This window comes from Limanda limanda, chromosome 6 (assembly GCF_963576545.1).
Source record: "Limanda limanda chromosome 6, fLimLim1.1, whole genome shotgun sequence".
Lineage (NCBI taxonomy): Eukaryota > Metazoa > Chordata > Actinopteri > Pleuronectiformes > Pleuronectidae > Limanda > Limanda limanda.
The window spans coordinates 19876602-19896709 of record NC_083641.1 but is presented as its reverse complement, the minus strand read 5'-3'; the positions used below and the strand labels follow the sequence as shown (position 1 = coordinate 19896709).

The 20108-nt window shown below is 42.9% G+C and overlaps 1 protein-coding gene across 1 annotated transcript in view; it reads right to left on the bottom strand.

Annotated features, from left to right (window-relative positions):
- Nucleotides 1-207: 207 nt before the first annotated feature.
- The window catches only part of LOC133003947 (rho guanine nucleotide exchange factor 26-like), a 29449-nt gene continuing 9548 nt past the window's right edge, over nt 208-20108 (bottom strand). The window contains exons 8-15 of the mRNA XM_061073779.1: nt 19947-20076; nt 19344-19418; nt 18722-18811; nt 18067-18221; nt 11886-12095; nt 3673-3743; nt 3338-3442; nt 208-2619 (exon numbers count right to left, since the gene is read on the bottom strand). Of these exons, the coding sequence (XP_060929762.1) occupies nt 2477-2619; nt 3338-3442; nt 3673-3743; nt 11886-12095; nt 18067-18221; nt 18722-18811; nt 19344-19418; nt 19947-20076 (979 nt within the window). The 3' untranslated portion in view covers nt 208-2476. The remainder of the gene's footprint in view (nt 2620-3337; nt 3443-3672; nt 3744-11885; nt 12096-18066; nt 18222-18721; nt 18812-19343; nt 19419-19946; nt 20077-20108) is intronic.

The window sequence follows — 20108 nt, the reverse complement described above, 5'->3', positions numbered from 1 at the left end:
CACCACGGTCGGGCATCCCTTGGTTTAACAGCCGATACCTCGTAAATATCCGTGAAAGTGCTGCCGGTGAGGATTTATGCACATTTCTGATTAATGTGCAGAAAGCTTACGGCTGATTTATTGCTCCAAATGGTACAGGAAGAAGAGAAGTGAAGTAATTTTCAAGCAGCGGTCCTCGAGAAAAAAAAATAAAATGTCACATTGATCAATGAGGAAACATGACAGGCAATTAAGCCTTTTTATTAATAAGCTCGACTAGGATAGCTCCTGCAATATAAATCTGTATTTTGGAAAACATGTTACAATTCAGGCTGTTTTACATATTTACATGTACACAGTTGATTTACAATAGTTACAAGAAGAGGAAGTGATTGAAGCAGAGACGAATTCATGTGGAGACGCTTGGTTTCACAGAGCAACATTTTCCCTGAGTGCAAATACAAAGCTCTGTCTGCTCCGCCCACTTCACGTAGCTCGACAGTCGTGGTCGCTGTCGTTTGGGCCGGGACAGGGCGGGGGGGTCTGATGGACGGCGTTATCATCACAGTGACCGAGCCATTTATTTCCTTTAGCTGGACACTAAAAAGATGACTCACTGTGGACAATCAAATTAAAAGCCGGGCCGGGTCGGGGCCGCTCCGTCTCTTCCCATCAGCACACGCAAATTAATTTCAGTTTGCCTCTGAAGCATCACGCATATAAATCCTGAAGGGGGATATTTATTTATACACCTCTGGCTGGCATCAAGTGTGTGTGTGTGTGTGTGTGTGTAATAATTCAGGCTGTACAAATCACAGAGTGGATGGAGAGAATAGTGGCAGTTGTGACACAAATCCTTGGAGTGTGAGTCATGGGGGGGACATTAACCAGTGACAAACAGCAGGGTGGGAAACAGAGACTTGGCCCCTCTGCTTAACAACAAGTGCAATTGAAATCATCCCTCCAAGATGACTGTAATTCTCAATAATATCCAATTAAAGACTATTTACACAAAGTGCCTCTGGCGTTAGACAAACCGTTGAATTCCTTTCTTTTGCATCTCGACACACCGACAACTGGAATAGTTCCACTTGCCCTCAGGTGTTACTGAAACACTAGTTTCTACACTGAAAAGGCTGCATCCATACGATAATATTTTAGTTACCATCACCGAGGTGGTTCTGTTCTCATCCCTGTCCGCTTGTTGGTTTGTTTTGTTGGTGGAAGGATGTTGTATGAGTCAGGAAAGACCTTTTGCGAGGATTCAGATCATTGAGCTGATCCAGAATTTTATTTTGAAATTTTCACTTATTTCCCGGGGTATAAATAATGGATCACCATAAAATAAATCAGGCTTGTTTAGAGAACTAATATCTATAAATTTATACAATTTTGTGCAGCTTGATTGAATATAAGGGATCGTTTGGACTTCTAGGTTCAAGCGTTTTAGCTCTGTATCCTTAATTATCCTTGTCCAAACTAACATGGCTGAAACGCAAATCATGTGACCATTCACGTACACTGGGCATGCGACGGCCGGTTTAAACAGGAAGCAGAGAGTCTACTCTGCAGTCGGTTGTTTACTTATAGAAAATAATACGAATGAGAAACGATGATGGTGGAGAGAAATACGTTCTGGCTTCACGAGTGGTTGTGGAGTCTTGACTAATATGAACCAATCAGTGAGGTGACTTGGTCATGGTTTCAAACTTCTCCCTTTTGACCCTTCACAGCCCCATAGGTTTTCAAACCAAAACAGGACCAGCAGTGTTTCCAAACTTCTCGTTCAGGTGCTTGAAAAAACTCCAGTGAGGGGTTGTGTTGGGGGCGTAAACACATCAACAGAGATGTGTTGTCAAACTGAATCGTAGTGATGTGAAGGAAACTTAATCCACAAACTGTAAAGAAGCTGCCAATCTCACCGTCCTGCATCAATATCACTTTCACAAACCACAGTTACATTGTTACTGGCAGAGCTCCTGATTACATGTCCTGAGCCTCAGTCCCAGACATCAGGCTGCTGTCATCTTCGTTCTATTTCTTCCACCTTGTGTCCGATAGCACTGGTGCTGTTGTCTAAATTATTACTTCACACAATTCAAAATATGTTCGGGAAAAAAACAACACGGTTTAGAACTTCAGGGACTTTGGCAGTGGGCGTGACGTTTCCCAAACAACCAGGTAATTAGAGAATGTGACAGATCCCACCAGCCCCCCCCCCACACCAGGACCGAGCGCCAGTTGAGGAAAATCAGTCCTTCTTCTGCGTTTGCTCTGAACTCAGTCTTTGCGTTGAACCGCTGAATTATGGCTTCATCTTAGTCCCAGCAGCCCCACAGCTTGCACGCATGCTCCCAGCGGGGGGCGGGTCACTGGTGTTCTTACTGAACTCATTGGTCCGGGTTCACCACTTCATAAGGCAGCTCACTGTTGTGTCAAAGGTCACTAACAGCTGCGGGAAAAAAAAGCCCTCTGTGGTCCAGGCAGCTGGCCCGGCTCACACGTTGGTCTCCAGCCCCTGCAGGCGGTCCATCCTCTGCATGTTGCGCTCGATGGTCACCTGACACGTGATGGGCTCGGCGCACTCGGCGAGGAACCACCCCCGTTCTCCGTCGCGCAGCCGCTCACCTTCGCACCAGCCTGGGAGGGAAGAGAAATGGACATGAGGACTTAAGCATTTTCAAGATTCAAGATTCAAGATTTTTATTGTCAAATGCACAGAGACAACATGAAGCAGGCAATTAAATACTTGGGTCACAGGCTCTCTTTAAGCAATGCTCAGTCATTTCAACCAAAAAAATAAAATTAAAATAGAAATAGTGTAAAATAGAATAAAATAGAATATCAAAAATTTTAAATATAAAATAAAATATATATATCTAAATATATATCTTTACAGATGAAGAGTCCCAGGTAATATTACTGTCGGTTTCTGGATGCACAATCTGTACTATGACATAGAAGGCCAAAAAAATAAACTAAAAATAGAAATAGTATAAAATAGAATAAAATAGAATATCAATAAAATAGAATAAAATAGAATATCAAAAATTTAAAATAGAAAATAAAATATATATATATCTAAATATATATATTTACAGATGAAGAGTCCCAGGTATTATTACTGTCTGTTTTCTGGATGCACAATCTGTACTATAACATAGAAGGCAGCTGCTATAGTCACTATGAAGGAAATGACCCCTGCATGTTTGTGTAGATTTAAAACCACAACAAATATGTGGACTAGTGAAAAGGAGAGTGTATAGAAGTGCATGATGAAAAGATGATACTAAAACAGGGAACATTTGAGAAATACTCAAGAGTGACAGCTACAGAACGAGTGAGAGGAGGCACCCACCGTCTTCTACAGTCTGTGAGAGCAACACCACGTCGGCCACCTGCAGCGACAGCTCATCCGGCTGCTTGGCCGTGTACGTCCGGATCACCTCCATCTGCATGGCGTCTGGGGGGCGCACGTATACAAACATTAATCGCAACAAGAAGAGAGTTTTTTATTTTAGTCCTCTGGTCTTATTTGAATATATTTTATCTGAATTAACAAGCACCTAAAGCAGGAGGAGGAGAGGGGAGGGGGTACATTTCATTTAGCAGCCACAAGGTGGTGCAATAGCCTTAGGAGAAGCTAAGAGGCTCAGTGGATACAGCACGTTAAAGTGTGTTTGTGTAACTCACTGATTCTGTCTTCACTCTTCTTGTTGTTGACGTTGTGGCCCAGACCGCTGATCCATCGAGCGCGCTCATTTCTGTAAGAACACAAAATAACACAAATACTTTATGAAACTTATCAGAGTTCTACACTTTCATGAGTTAAACTGCACAGCGCCTGAAACATGACAGTGCTGATGAAACAATGTGTTTGAACGAGTTGCTTGTTGTGTATTAAACAGTTTTTTGTTCTGAGCATATACATACGCAAGTAAACAGGCTTTGGCAGCTAATTGAATTTCGTTTTCAAGCGGGTTTCGTCTTCCCTCTCTGTTCTCTGTCTCAGAGAGAGAACAGAGGTGTGTTTTCACTCAGGGAGAAACGAGGAGAGCAAAGCACAAAGGCTGATTCTCAGGAGCCGCTTGTGCTTTCGCTCTCTCTTGCGTTTCATTGAAAAAAGAAAGAAAGAAAAAAACACTGGGTGGAGTCCCACAGGTCGGATTCCACGAATCTCTCGTTTCACCTGTTCTCATCTCACTGGAGAGCGGAGAGCAGAGGAGGGGATTTAGTGAAGAGCGGCAGAGGGAGAGATGAAAAGGAGGAGGAGGGGGGGGGGGGACTCAGGAAATGAACCACAGGGGGTTTTATTGAGGCCCTCTGTGACTCAGCGGCATCGGGCCGCGTCGTGCGGGGATGGGTCCATCGCAGACTGAGTGGTATCTGTGTGGAACTACTTCACAAAGGACTAAATTGGACCTCGAACAGGCAAGTCCCATGAGTCAGAGCTGATGATGGTGTTTCCATTGTCCACATGTCGTTCTGATCCTGTTCAGGACACATAAGCTGTAAATTGCCAGGTCACGTCATTCCTCAACAACGCTAAAATCCCCATAAACCTCTTCTGTGGATAAAATAATGAACATAGAGGTCATCATGTGAACACACAGTGTAATATAATGACCGGAATAAACCTTTGGAACTTTATAATCAGGTTTACAGTCTACGTAAGCTGGCTCTGATGATAACTAAACACAAAGTCCAAGTATAAAGAATCCCCTACCTGTTAAGTGCTAAAAATATAACAATAAAAAAGCAGAAATTGTTTCCAACAAACAAACAGTACAACAAAAGTCTGAAACAGCTCAAGCTTTGAGGCGCACACGGTTAAAATGTTTGCAATATCTTAGTTTAACAAGTTGGAATGCTGACATTTGCAATCAGCTGTAGACACAAAGCAAAGATAGTGCGGATAAGAATGTTGTTAGCCTTTGCAGATACATTTATACTTTGATCTTCCAGAAAGGCAAACTTGAAATATCTTATTCAAGAGACCAAACACCTTGACCTTTGACATCAGACCATCAATATCTAAACAGTTAATCCGAGTCTAAAACATTTTTGCCAAAAATTAATGAGTTCTGTTGAGATGTTCACTTTGCTAAAAAGGGTTTTGCGAGGCCAGCTGGACCTTTGACCACCAAATTCTAGTCTCCATTTGTTTTCAATTGTTCTCAAAGGACGGCGTTCACAAGGCAATATGTGGTTTATAATGTCAAAGCGACCTTGAACTAACCAGTCTAACCTTAACCAATCGAACCAGTTCATTTTTGAGTCCAAGTGAATGTTTTTAATAAACTTAAAGAAATTCCCTCAAGGGGTTCTTAAGATATTGTGTTCACAACAATGGGACGGACAGACAGTCATCCCGAGAGAAAACAACATCGACAACAAGCATCTTTATATTCACAAATAGGGGCAGCAAATGTTGAACGTAGCTAATAATTGTCCATGCATCGCAAAACATGGAACAGATCAATTTAGAAGATTGTGTGGAGGAGGTAAATATGCACAATGTCTATTTTTGTCAAACTGAAAGTCACGGATCAGGCTGGGATTGCTAATCCATCAAAGCTGAATATAATATTTAGGTGAATCCATACGACACATGCTTCAGCAAACAGCCGAGCCGCTCTGTGGGAAATGCAGCTGTCGGTCGGCCGCTCCGGACAGATGGACACACATGCCGGCAGCCTGTGCACATACAGAACACAGCAGCCTGGCAGCTCTCCTTCTCACACTCAAACAGCTGAAATACTTGATTCAAACAGCGAGTGGACACTTACTCAAACATATACGTGCACAGGCGTGAAAAGAGCCCCATGTGTTTCAGAGGCATTTAATGGATATCCGAGGAATGTGAGGCATGTGCCCGAAGAGGTTTCAGGTAAAACAGAGCAGCCCGAGCGTTTACATGGAGGCATGTGAAGCCTGCATTTGCACAAACAGGTGCTTGGGCTCTCCTCCCGTGCATGACTGCAGGCCATTGAAGGATCAGCATATTCAATGGAGTAAAGATCCCTATGACTTTAAGCATTTATTCACATGGCAACAACAGGAGTCGTGACACAATGCCAGAGGAGCTTGTTTCAAACGGTGAAAGGCGGAGAGGCCTCGCCGCTGGAAAACTTCTTTCACACAAACAGCATATTGACAGATTGATGACAGCCTCTTTCGAACATTCCTTCCTCTGCCAGCTTCAAATCACCAGCAGGCCACTGGTTCTCATCTCATCTCCGTGTTATCACTCCCCGCTCCTCGTAACGCTCGCTGCAAACTCTCTGCTAGTTGTTTACTCTCAACTAAATTCCTCCCTCGTTTCCACTGAAGCACATTGTCAGCATTTGGAAACAATTCCTACTCCTCCGAAAAAAACAAAACATCTCCATCCCGGCAGATGTAACAATTCCCATAATAGATGTCCTGATTACCATTTTTCCCTCAACAATGCAAATGCCTGGACTTTGCGTATTGGCTTTGGCTAAGAATACCAATCCAATACCAGTGTATTAAAACATAATAATAACTTCTATTACATATTTTAACAGCTGTATGCTACTAACCATGTTTATAAGTGATGATTGCTATGGCCTGGCTCAGGTTGAATGAAAGCCATAGAACTTGTCTAATTATATTTAGTTTAACTGAAAAATAAACACCAATAAATAAATCTAGGAATACACAACAATTACCTCCTTTAAATAGCTGGAAACGGAAGTCTTGCAAACACGTACAGACTGACTTTGCAGGGTCAAATATTGTCAAGCAACTCACTTTTTAAGTTAGCTTTGGCAAACTCTACACTAATTCTACTGCTCAAAAATTACAACTTTCCAGTGACAGTCACAGCGAAGAAGAGGGGATAATCAGATTTATTTATCTGGGTGAAGTCGATTAAATTATATTTTAAAGATGTGGTATCTGATCGTGACATAGATTCATGTCGTTGCAAATGCTTGACTTTGCATTTTTCACGAGTATAATGCAGCGTTCCATTGAAGCTCAGAGCTCGGAATTTTTTAAGTTGCAGCTGGAACGCCCCCTCAAGTCGGAATTTCGACTCCAAAGGTCGGAAGAACTTCTCCACCCCCCCGACTTCGAATTCCAAGATTGCCCCTCCGTATATCAACATTAATGAAAGATGTAGTTTTTACTATTTATTAGCACATCTGTCATTATAACTGTCGTATAATCGCTGTAAATCTATGTTTGTTATTTCTGTGTCATAGTCAAATGGGATCTTTTTCTAACTTTATTCTTGTTAAATGACGACTTTTTATGAATGGTCCTAATATTCAGTGGTACTGAACAACTCTTATCCCAAAAGCAGATTTATTGTTGCCATCTAAACAAAAATGAAAAACAAGCATAAAAAGAAAAGCAGACAAAACAATTTTTAAAATGATGAAGCGTGCAGCAGAGTTACAGCCTTCCTCCTTCTCCTCCTCCTACTTCTGCTCTTCCTCCTCCTCTTTGGGCCGTTACATAAGCGCTGCTGCTTTGTGTTACATGTGTATCTGACTAACAGAACTGTTGCCGCAGACTTCTGTAGCTGCTCTCTTCCACTAACAGAGAAGCACCATTTACTGACTCTGCAGCAGACAGAACATTAGGGTCATGGGGACGGCGCACTGACACGCACACACGGAACAAAAGGATGCACAGACAGGGACGAGGACACAGACAGAAGAGAAGGGGATTGACAAACGATGGTGGGGAGCCACACAGGCGTCCTTGTGCCGTCTCTAATCCAGCTGCCTGTCTGAATTCCTGATGTATTACGTTACTCCTGGGGTCAGAGATCAGTCTGTAGTGTGCTTGATTCCAAGACCTCACAGACTGACAAGTAGGCTTGAGTAGACACAGGTAAGGCACCAGCTGAAAGGGTTCACAGGTAGAGAGCAGATGGAGCTGGAAGCAGAAACACCCACGCTAACCAACACAGAACGGTTCAATTCTACAGTTTCATTTCCACCAAAACAAAAACAGACCCGCCTGCAGTCAGAATGTTTGGAATTTTACAGTGCAACCCAACTGGAGCTGCGGGGAAGTCAACCAAAAATATCTGCAACACAGACACTTCCTTCTGAGTACAGAGAACGTTTGATTCCTGAGAACCACTTCTGCATATACCTGCCGCAGAGAAATCACACACAACGGGTCTGCATAGTCTTAGTCCTCCAGTATTGCCTAAATTTCCCCCCGGGATCAATAAACTATCTATCTATCAATCTATTCATCTGGCCATCCACCTGTCCATCTATCTATCTATCTATCTGTCTATCTGTCCTTCCATCTACATGACCGCAAAACCCACATCACCCGACCACACCTAAACCATCCGATCAGTAACCTCCCTCCGAAGGGTTTCTTTGTAACTCAATTACTTTCATTATATTTTAGTTTTACTTTCGTGTGACTAACACATTCTGTCTAAACAAAGGCGGGTGTACAGTGTACTGTACCTACATGACCTCTTCACCCTGATGAAATGGCTCTTCGAGTAAAACAGGGTTTTCTTCAGGTTGCAACAAGTTGAATTTAAGCCTTTTTAAGAACTTAATTAATTCAGTTTGTAATAGGTCAGGATTTGTGGCTTTACCTTTCTTTCTTTTATTGAATATGTCTTTATTACCACATGCAATCCAACTCCTCTGGACAACTATGATCGAAACTTTGATGGTTTTCAAACATTTTATTGACAATGCATTTTTAAATCAATTATTAATTGCAACCCTACAAAAATGGTGCTCCATCAAAGAAGGCTGAAGATGTGAACCGGGTCTCACGAACTCAGTTTTCTTTTGTTCCCCCGATTCAGTCAGTCCTTACTACAATTTCCAAGAGAGCCCTGATACTCTGTCCTGTCCACTTCACTGAACTCTGACAGGAGACCAAAATAGGCCGACTAATATAACACCACTTATGTGTGTCATGTTGGTTTAGACCACTACACTGGAATGAATGTCCGCAGGAAGAGGAAGTTATTCTCCGCTCATCAGAAACAAAGTGCAGACACAGGCCGCTGTCGAAAAGATCAGACACGGGACTGTGAGGCGGGGTCGGGGGGGGGGGCAATGTAAAGTAAAAAAGGCGGGAGGAGGGACGGTCGTGGGAAACAACCCCTTTCACAATGGCCCGCTGCTATGCAACAGCTTAAACAATGCCTAGCAACCACTGTAACAATGGACAGTTGCCAGGGTCCCCCCTCTCCTCAGCCCATTCGGTATTACAGTGAGAGGAGTGCCACACACACACACACACACACACACACACACACACACACACACACACACACACACACACACACACACACACACACACACACACACACACACACACACACACACACACACACACACACACACACAGACACACACACACACACACACACACACACACACACACACACACACACTCACACTCACACTCAACATTAAATCTCAACCCCTAGCTATGAAAAGAGGGAGCCTAGGGGCTTTCCACAAGAACACACACTCTACAGAGGGGGCAGTTCGACAAGGAGACCCCCGCATGTCTACATGGGCCGTGTCCAAAGGCTCAGTGGGCAGCAATGGAAGCAAAGACACGTCCCAGTCACACTTAACGTTATTACTGCAGATGCTTTGTGTGGTTTTTAAAGTGCTGAAGTTAAGAGATGTTCACACCAGAAAATTACTTATAATTTTGAGGAGCTTAGTGGGACAGAGAGAGTTGCAGAATGTATGTATTTCAATTGATTAGTATAGAATAATCCATTATCAAAATGATGCTGACTGATATTTGTAGATTTGATTAATTAAAGCTGCTTTGAGACAGGTTGAGTTTGAAAACGCAAATATCCGGAACTTTATCTGCCTGCTCCCGAATACAATATTTCCGAAAGCCCATGTGAGAACACAGCAGGAAAATTCACAGCGAACGAGTGAGCGTGTTGATGGCGTTCCGAACACGCGACAGAAACACGTCTGACCTGGACAATCTCCTTGCTGCATTCTTCATATGTGAAAGGACACGAAGACAGAAGACATGAACTCCGGGAAATGTCTACAAAATAGTTTCAAGAGTTCTTGTCTGAAAACGGCTTCACTGTGGCAGGTGTCACTTTAGCGCCTGAAGCGTGTGCTGAGCTGTTGCATTACAATAACCATTACTACCTGAACCAGACCTCTCAGTTAGATTGGGAATGTAAATCATTACCTGAATTCCTTCCATTACATTAAACAATTCACATTCACCAACACTCTTTGAAGTAACAATCCGAAATTCAACTGTAGTTACAAAACAAAACAATGTGCACTTAAGGAGCACTTGTGTGATTTAAGAAAAACACTAATAAAAGCCATTAGCTGAGTTTAGAGCCATTTAAAGAAGGAGTGTTTTTGGAACAGTGGAGCCGCCGAGATCAGAATAGAGACAAAGATTCTCTAACTGAACAGGAATGAGGAGGAACAGGCCCAGTGCATATGAAAACACTCCAATACAAAGCATTGAACCACAGCAAATACATAATTACAGTGACTGCAAGTGTGTGTGTGAGTGTGTGTGTGTGGGCTGCAATTCTTAACTCTCACCAGAACAAATACACCCTGTATGAAGCCCAATATGACAGATCCCCTTTGTTTGTGTTGGTTATATAATCTATCTAAACAACGTAGCTATTTGCTGTACAAAGGGAGCTGGAGCTGGAGCTGGGAAGGAGTTGTGTGTGTATGTGTGTATGTTTGTGTGTGTCTGTGTGTGTGTGTGTCTGGGGTAAGTTTGAGTTTTACCCAAACAGCTACAGGCATGAACTTCAATGAAACCTCGAACCAGCTGGTTGCATTTCTAGGTCAGATGTGTGAGTAATCACTGCACATGCAACACATTTCAGCGACATCCAGATTTTGAATAAAGGTCGTTGTTTTCCTCGAATAGACGGTCGGGTTTTGTGAGACGCTTCGTCAACAAAACAATTATCTGGTCCAGCCGGTTTGCGTGACAATACGAGCGAAGACAGTAGGACTGTAAAGCAGAATAATAAACTTAATTTCCTGGGTCACGTAAACAAGAGGCTCTGGCTGTGTTTTTGTGAACAGATGTAACTAAATATCCCTGCGACTTGTAAAGGTCCAAAAAGAAATAAGAGCTAAGGACAGATGGATTTTCTTTCTTGCTTTCTTTCTAAAAGCACATTAGAGCACATAAAGGTAAAGCTGAAGGAATCTGGTTCAGGAACAAGAGAGGGTTCTGAGCTGTGTTCATTCAGCACGGGAAGGAAAATTGAGGCCATATCGAAGAAGAAGAAGAAAAAAAAGAGACTTACAAGAATAAAGTTCTTCAAACATTACCAAATGAAAAAAGTTGTATATTTTGAGAATGAAGTTGTTATTTTAGGATACGTGTCATTTTAGAGGGGAGATATAAGAATATCAGTCTGTACCCTGCTTTGAAAAGTGGAACGTTGAGCATCTTGTCAAGTTAAACGTCAGTATAGGTTGTATTGAGAAGATGTCATATTATGAGAATAAAGATGTAACATTACAAGAAGTTAGTAAGTCATAATTCAATGAACAAAAAGTCACACTTCCAGAAAAAGGGAAAAAATATTGGGACTTTAACTCCTAATGTTCGGACTTATTCTCAAAATCCAACTTTATTCACGTGATATTACCACTTTGATCTCGTCATCTTCCTGTTTTTTGCTTCACTCTTAGTAGCCCTAATACTCGGGTCCTACACTCTGCCGTCTCGAGTGGAGAGACACATACTGTATCAAACCTTCTGTATTTTATATTGTAGCTGAAGTCATCTCGGACGTGAACATGATTCACCGGATCTCGTAAATCTGCAACCGAGCACCAGTGAAACAAAAACAGCGCGATCAAAGAGGAGCAAAGGTCGGAAAGAAGAAAAGCACTCACAGCAGCTCCGTGCCCAGGATCATGGGCACCTTTTCCCCGGAGTGGTTGCTGCGGAAACGCAGACTGAAGAGATGATTGGCGCCGGGTTGCCGGGAGCTGAGCATGCTGGAAGTGCTTCTGACCGGGGACAGGTTTACATCCTCAGGCTGGCAGGACCCCACCCAGATCTGGTCCCTCAGAGCGTAGTCGATCACGGTGTAGCTCTCCTCACTGACAGGGGGGACAGAGGGGGAAAGGTGGAATTAAGTTTTATTCAACGTGCTCAGGAATATTTTACAGTTTGAAAAAGGGTGGTCTTCCCTTAAATGAGATTAAATCTGATTATTTTGAAGTGTGACAGAGGTTTAGAAATGTGTGGATCTGTGCTTGAGGAGATTCAGTTTCCTGTCATGCAAATACCAACAAACAGATTTGAACTTTGAAACGTGCACTGTGCACAGCAGGGGTGTGACGCTTCTACAAATCCATGCTTTGGACCTCGTGTTTTGTTTTGTTTTTCTTGTGGTTTTTCTTTGGATGACCGCTGAGCTGAATGTGCTCAGTGGGTCTCTGCAATTTCAGGGTTATTATCCCTCTAGAAAAGCTACGGGAAATTGAATTTGACAGTCAAATTAACTCACTTGAAAACACTACTCCTTGAACTTTACACCACCGGTCAAATCAGCGTGAAGATAACAAGTTACACACACACAACCTGGTCTTCACCTTTTCTAACAAGCATTTAGACAAACATTAGAATCATTTAACGAAAGGTTGTTTTTCTTTCTGACTTTGTCCGTTTCTGTTTCCAGATGCTTCTTGTGGTGGTCCTCTGAAGCACAGTTCCACAACTGGTGTAACATGCATCTGCATTCCTGGACACGCTACACCAGCCACCAAGTGGAGCTTTAATGAAAACATACTTTGTTTTTCCAGGATTCAATAAACTTTCGAATAAAAGAAACTAATGTCTGTCATGGCACCTTTTTTTTGGTACAAATTTGTTAACTGATTTAAAGCAAATGAAATAATATCATAAAAATCTGTGAAATATTTGCACCCTGGTGAAATGAAAACAATGTCATGTTGCTGCAATAATAGGAATGGAGGTGAATTTGACCCATGAAAAACATATTTGCTGATTAGAGCCTCCGGCCTCCATCTGATTGAGCTCAGTAGAGATTTAGTTTCTCAGCCCTTCAGCCCCAGAGAGAATGTGTGGTTCATTCAATTCACCTGAATTAATAAATCAGACTTCACATTGCGTCTCTGAGTCCGTGTCAGTCAAATGCCAAAATATTCAGCTGTGCACGTCTTTACACCAAATCAGCTTCTCTCCAGTTTCTTCAGGAACAACAAGTTTATCCAGTCATGTTTGTAGTTGTAGTAAAGTAATTTAGTACAAGGGAAGCTGCGTTAAATGGACATCATCATAATTATGATAGTCCTTAACATATTTAGGACCCGGTTCAAAACTTTTTAAGGCATAAAATGTAGATTAATGAATTTCAAGTCCTTGGCAAAAACGGATTTTAAAGTTTGATAAAAGTATTGGTAAATGAACGTTAACATAAGTAAGAGTCATCTAAATGTATTCAAGATGTAATATTTAAACATATTTTAGACTTATTATGGCCCTGAAATTCTGATAATAGACATTTGAGAAGTTATTAGACTTTTAAAGACCCTGCGGAGTCTTTTTAAGCAAACATTTTCCACCTTTACCTGAGCATGACCCCGTATTCAGCAGAACGCTCAGTTGGTTCCAAGCATCTGGAGCTGATTGTGAGACAGGCTACGTCTAATGCTGCGCTGAACCTGGGGAAATGTTTTCATAGTGCACTGAAGAACAGGAGCTTAACTCGCCCACATGTGTTTCATCAACCTGAAACTGGAACTGCACTCAGGCTGAGGAGCTACTGGACATGAAACCCGCTCATTGTAGGCCAGTTTATCCAGAAGTGTACACACGCATCCCACAAAAACACACACTAAAATCAGAGGATAGCAGTGGAGATTAAACAAACAGTGAATCTGTCCATGTGTCACCGACTCACTGTTTCCTTCTCTTACACACAAAACCCTGGAACCGCGGGGTCATGACTGGTTGGAGAATCCAGTCACGGCCGGGAGACTCTCAACAAGGTTTAACTGTTACCACTCAACCCCCATTGTTCAGCAATCAAATCAGGTTAAAGCCCGCTGCCCACAACCAAGAAGACTTCTAAGAGGAGGAGTAGGAAAGTACAGGGAGAGATGGCTTGAAATAAACTTGTGTCTGTACACGAGGATGAACTGAAACTGAGAGGAGAATATGATAATTTGCTGAGAGTTAGATGATTGATATGACTCATAAAAAAAAACATTAAAACATTAAGATTGGGAGATAATTATACAAATAGATTAAATGCATTTGTATGAAGCTGAATCAGGGCACTTTACATAGTAATTCAGTGCATTCATACCTTAAAAGCACCTTAACTTTCCTATTAGGGTAAACATTAAGTGGTATAATTTTTTTGGTTTCTTTTGAGGGATTAAAATTCCTTAAAAACCCATTAAACATTGCATAAAATTCATTCAACCCTTTAATGAATTACAATCAATTGCTTTGCATGTTTTGGGTGAACCCCTTAATTTGTACCTGAATTAAAGGCACCTTTTTACCCTTAAAAAAAAAACCTTATACTACACATATAACCCCTTTAACAAAATTATATTAATCCAGAATTTTATAATAAAGTAATAATTTTATAATAAATAATAATCATGATTTATCTGTTAATCAAGACAAGTTTGAGCGTTCATTTTCTGAAGAAAACATGATGGACTGTTACGTGCGTTGGTTTTATTTTGGGTTCCTCCCTGTGTGAGACAATCGTTTGTGTACTTTTGGTTTTCATCTCGTTTTTGGAGGAAGCTCGCCCTTAGTTATTTTCAGTTGTTTTTAATAAACACGGTTAAACTTCCATCGTTTACTTTTTTCTATAAAATGTCTCTTCATCTTTGAGTTACTTCAATTTCATCCCCTGGATTCCATTTTTTTGGGGGGACATGTGATCCAAAATCCTCATTATCCCAGATGATTTTCTAAAATAAAAAAAATATTGAAGAAACCCTTAACACTCCTCCGTCGTAAAATAAGAATCCTTCGCTGGCTGGATTTCAGGGACGTCAGCAGCATCAGCTCCTGACAGCCCTCGAGGTAAAATGCCTGGAATGCCATTTACATGACACTGGGGAATGGGACCAGTGATGGAATCTGCATGTTTGTGGGGTGAGGTTTCTCGCGGGTGTGGGTGGGTGGGTGGGTTTACAGTGAGATGTTTGCTAAATACAGGAATGAAGGTGGGGAAGAGTTGAGAAATCTCACGCTGAAATGTGGATCAGTAGAGGCGTTAAAAAACAGCGAAATAACGTTTGGCCTTCACATGAGTTACTTTACACAGACGCCTTCGCAGAACATGGCTGGTATGTTAATGACTTGTCTCTCAGAGAAAACGCAGGATCTCTAGCGCGCGTCATCACAATCTGTGCCAGCTCCACCGAACCGGTTCTCAAACACTCGAGCGCGAGGAACACACATCCTCCCAGATGTGGAGATAGGACGAGTCAGGCAGGAGTGCGTGCACAGAACCACACATGGTGAAAGCGTAATGTCCTGGTGCACAGTGTTGAGACTACGGCACATTCGAACAAACAGAGGGAGGAGGGGGAAAAAAAGGGAAAAGAACAGAGCAGAAACTGTTGGGATTATACACTTGCACGCACGCACACACAAAGATAGGCGAGACTGAAACGGCACGAGGTCACAGCTACCAGAGGGGGAAGAGGAAAAGGACGGAGAGAGAAAAACAAAACAAAGACAGACTTGGAAACCTCAACTTAAGCAGTACTGAGTGTTTAGATGTGCGCGAGAATCACACAGGAAAAAAAGGGGGGGGAAGTATGGATGAGAGAAGAGCCAGCTGGTGTGGACTCAGTGTTATGTAAGTGTTCCCGTGCAGCGGATCAACACTTTCCCCGGCTGCGTGACACGGACCCGTCTGATGCCGAGGAGCTCGCTAACACTTTCTTCTGGGATCGAGTTTGAGGGGCTGATAAAATACACAGATCTGTTCAGCGTGAAGTCAAATAAATCTCTCTTGTCTTTCATCGCAGCTCCTTCCTACAATAAGCAAAGGGGGGAGGAACAAAACATGGGAACAGACTAAATCTGTTTTTCTAGTTTATCTCCAACAAGGACAGAGGTTATGATCAGAGGGCGGATCCAAGTTTTTCGAAATTTCCCAGAGAATTCATGGATCTTTATCTGAAAAGGTTAGACATATCTACAGGACTGATATCTATGATCTATGGGTCTTGGCAGAGGTATGCGCTCTGAGTTCCAGTTAAATATCAAAATGTTTTTATAATACGGCTGTAAAACAGAAATTTGCTATGATTATGAAACATAATTTAATCAAATGTCCTCATATATTCTCTGAATCAAACGTAGACGTTTGGAGCTGATCGACAGTCCAAACCCCACAAATGTATTTAATTTAGACCAATACATAACAAAAACAAACGGGAAAACATAATATCAAATCATCTCTTCGGAGAAACTAGAACTAGAGTTTGTTTGTCATTTTAGCTTAAAAACAACGTCAGCAATTCATTGATTAACAAAGTGGTATTGAAGTTTATAAAATGATCTCACTTAACTGTCTTATGTTAAATAGATCAAAGCTGAACCAAAACAGACTTGACAGAGATCTTTAAAAATCATAAAATCACAATTGAACTACTGACACACACACTTGAGTTTTCTGTGTGTAAGTGCTGTTTCCCTTTTCACTCCTTCCTCGTGGTTTTCATGGTTTTCTAAGAAATGTGGGCTAAACGATTAAAGGACTAAACACGACTGCATTTGGCAAAAATGCAGTAAGCAGCTTTTAAGCCCCCGTTCCCCCCCCCCCGCACACACACACTCCAGGTCGTAATGACACGGGAAGGGGCTATTACACCATTATGTCTGGGAGGGTTTGTGACCTGGACCCGGCTGCCCTTGTGTACCCCGGCTCTGTTTTTGTTTTGATCGCTGCAGATGGAGTGCAGCGGAGTAGCGTGCCGCAGCAGGGCTCCGTACAAACCAATATTATACCAGCTTCTCCCATTCAAACCTGCTCACACACACACACACACACACACACAAACACACACACACCTACACACAGGAGAACTCCCTTTCCCAAATCCCTCTTCCAAACACAGGTCCCGATACCACACGCTGCTGGAGTCCGCCGTCCTGGATCAGATTCCCAGAAAAATTTCATATGGAATGTTTCTTTTCTTTTTTCCCACATTTTTTTTTTATGATTCTTAGGAACCCTGAGTCTGAGAGAGGGGGGGGGGAAAGAATCAGTTCCAGACGCAGAGGGAGAGAGGGAGAAAGGATTTTTTTGGCTCAAATACACACAGTTGCGCACGCACACACAAACGGCCCAAATGCAATCCGCATCATCTCATAGTAGTTCTCTTCATGATGTTAAATATAGTAGAAAAGGAGGAGGGGGGGGGGGGGCAGAGTGATGTACGGGCTTGACGCCGAGTGGGTCGACCAGCTCGACACGATTCTCGACACCAGGACGTGTTGAGACCTCGACAAAATTCAATAGAAAAACAAACTCGGATTCACAGAATCAAGTCGCAGCAGGTTCAGGTAACTGCACCTGTTCCACTGAATTCACACGCCCATTAGAGAGAGGGGGGTGGGGGGGGGGGGAGCATGGGAAAACCGTGTGATTGTATGGTGCGTCTGCAGGTGCCAAACCCCCGTAAACCTCTTTTTCCTCAATCTTACCCAACCCTGCTGATAATGACTTCACACTGTGGCGGTGACGCAACTGTTGTCGTTTTGTGCATTAGGGCCGTTAGGTTCTTTTCTTTTCAGGGTGGGACCTCTTTGTTTTTCATTTTTAAAACAGGCTTCGATTCCCAGGACCAGTTAAAGTGCGGGAACAATGTCGCACACGCCCTCTGCTCAGGGTCTTAGTCAGGCCGCAGTGGGTTGGTACACACTGTGAAAACCAGGAGCTTATGATTCCACTTTCCCTCTCAACATGACAGAACATGTGAGTAATGAGCCAAGCCGGCACAACAAAGCTCCCACTCAAACCACAGAGTCACACACAGTCCCGTCCCCCCCCCCTGGGCTCACCTCTTCTTCCTAGTGACGATGAGGACGTCGTTGAAGAGGAAGAAGTAGACCTGCTGCCGCTGCCTCCGCTTGAGGAAGAGGCCGTTGTCTTCTACGAAGGCCGTCAGCTCTCCTCTCTTCACCATCCACCTGGAGGACGAGACCAGGGGGAACGGCTGCAGGTGGAGAGGGGGGGGGGGGGGAAACGTGAAGGACAAATAAACATCAGAGGTGTCAGGGAAACGCTGACTACGTTTGTGTGACCGTGTGTCAACAGCTGAGTATGCAGATCGAGAATATGTTCGCGAGACATCTGTGATTACCAAATGTGCCAACGGCTACTTCCCACACTACTTAGACACACAGGAGGCTGCCAAGCGTTGTGTGCATTGTGCGTATAGATCCTCGCCAAGTCTGTAACAGTGGCGTGTCCTCTTTGTATTATCTTGTCTGCATGTGTGTATGACTACATACGGATAATTGTTTTCCATACTTTAAGTCTGTAGTTTGACATTTTAGGATTTGTTTTTTGGATAAAACTCTGCAGGAAAACAAATCAGCAAATATCCTACAAAGTAAAACTTTGAATTTGATTGTTCATGTCAGTTGTTCTCCAGAATTATGTGTTTTCAAAATAAATACCGTCTCAAATTTCGAATGTATTTTATGTACATACCTTAATCTTGAACGCCAGCTGAGAGTTGATGGTGTACATCATCTCTGTTCTTTCCATTGTGCGAGCTCCTTCGTTACACTTTCTTACCACCTGCTCACACACGGACACACACACACACAGAGACAAACACAGCATCTGTTAATAAAAATGACAGATGTGCTAAAAATGATAAAGTACAAGAGAGGCTGGAAAAAGCCTTTTTAATATGGTCTCTGCAAAAGTAAAAAGAGAGAAAGTGACTTCATCCCAGCCTAATCCTAGTTTCATACGGCTACCGCAAGTCTCCTATGGCTCAACATCCCTACAGCACCTTGATGAGGCTTTAGAGAAATATCGTGTAGACCAGAAGTTCGGCAGTTCAATCCCTGGCACCGGAGTGCCCTTGGGCAAGATACCAACTCCCTGACAGCTGTGCCAACTGTGCAGGAATGGTGCGTGAGAGAAAGAGCCCTGTCTATTGAAGCGCTGTGTGAATGTGTGTGAGAATAGAAGAATGCTATTTCTACTGTAAAGTGCTGCGAGTGGTCTATAAGATGGAGAAGTGCAATTCAATAACAATCCAGTAACAGCTCAGAGTGAAGGTGACAATTTGTGAAACTGCAAGAACACAAAACCCACTGACCTTGCTGACTGCTTGTAACGTCTTCTTACACTCTTCATACTGCGCAGTGTCTTTAGGCGTCTTCTGACAAATTGTCTGCAACACAAGGGTCAGGGCTCAAGTCAGTTATTGTTATTAACGCCATAAAAACACACATTTAACACATTAATTTACAAACTAGAATCCTAAAAAAAGTATCGATGCCTCAACGCACTGTGGGAAGAGACGAATTGAAAACGAACTTTCTCAGGATCCAAAAGCCTCTGAATTTACAAGCATGAAACCCAGAGTCTCATGGGAGACACTGACGGAAGACTGGAGAGAGGAGGATGAAAGTTGAGCATGGGAGAGGAAGAGAGGGGGAGGCAGTAGGGACAGAATAATGGCGGCATGGAAGTGAAGAAGGGGAAAAAAAAATTTAAAAAAGGGAAGGAGGGGGAGGATAAGTTGGATCAGTTTAGAGTATTAAGGAATAACATGAGGTCCCACTCTCATCTGTGAGGTCAGCACACACCCTGTGTAGAATTAGCCGGGGGAACAGCGTGAATAAACAAACTGTTGCGCAAGAGTCAGAGGCTTGTGATTCCAAACGCTTGTGCTACTGTACGTCTGCAGCCCACTCACATCCATGAGCAGGGGCAGGCGGGTGATCCTCTGCATGGGCAGGATGAGGAAGGAGATCATGGGGAGGTTCCTGCAGTCCGGGTGGCTCTCGATCCGGGTCAGCACCTCCTTAAAGCCCGGGCTCTTGGACCTGCAAGAGGCACACAGGGCGTTCAGAAAGAA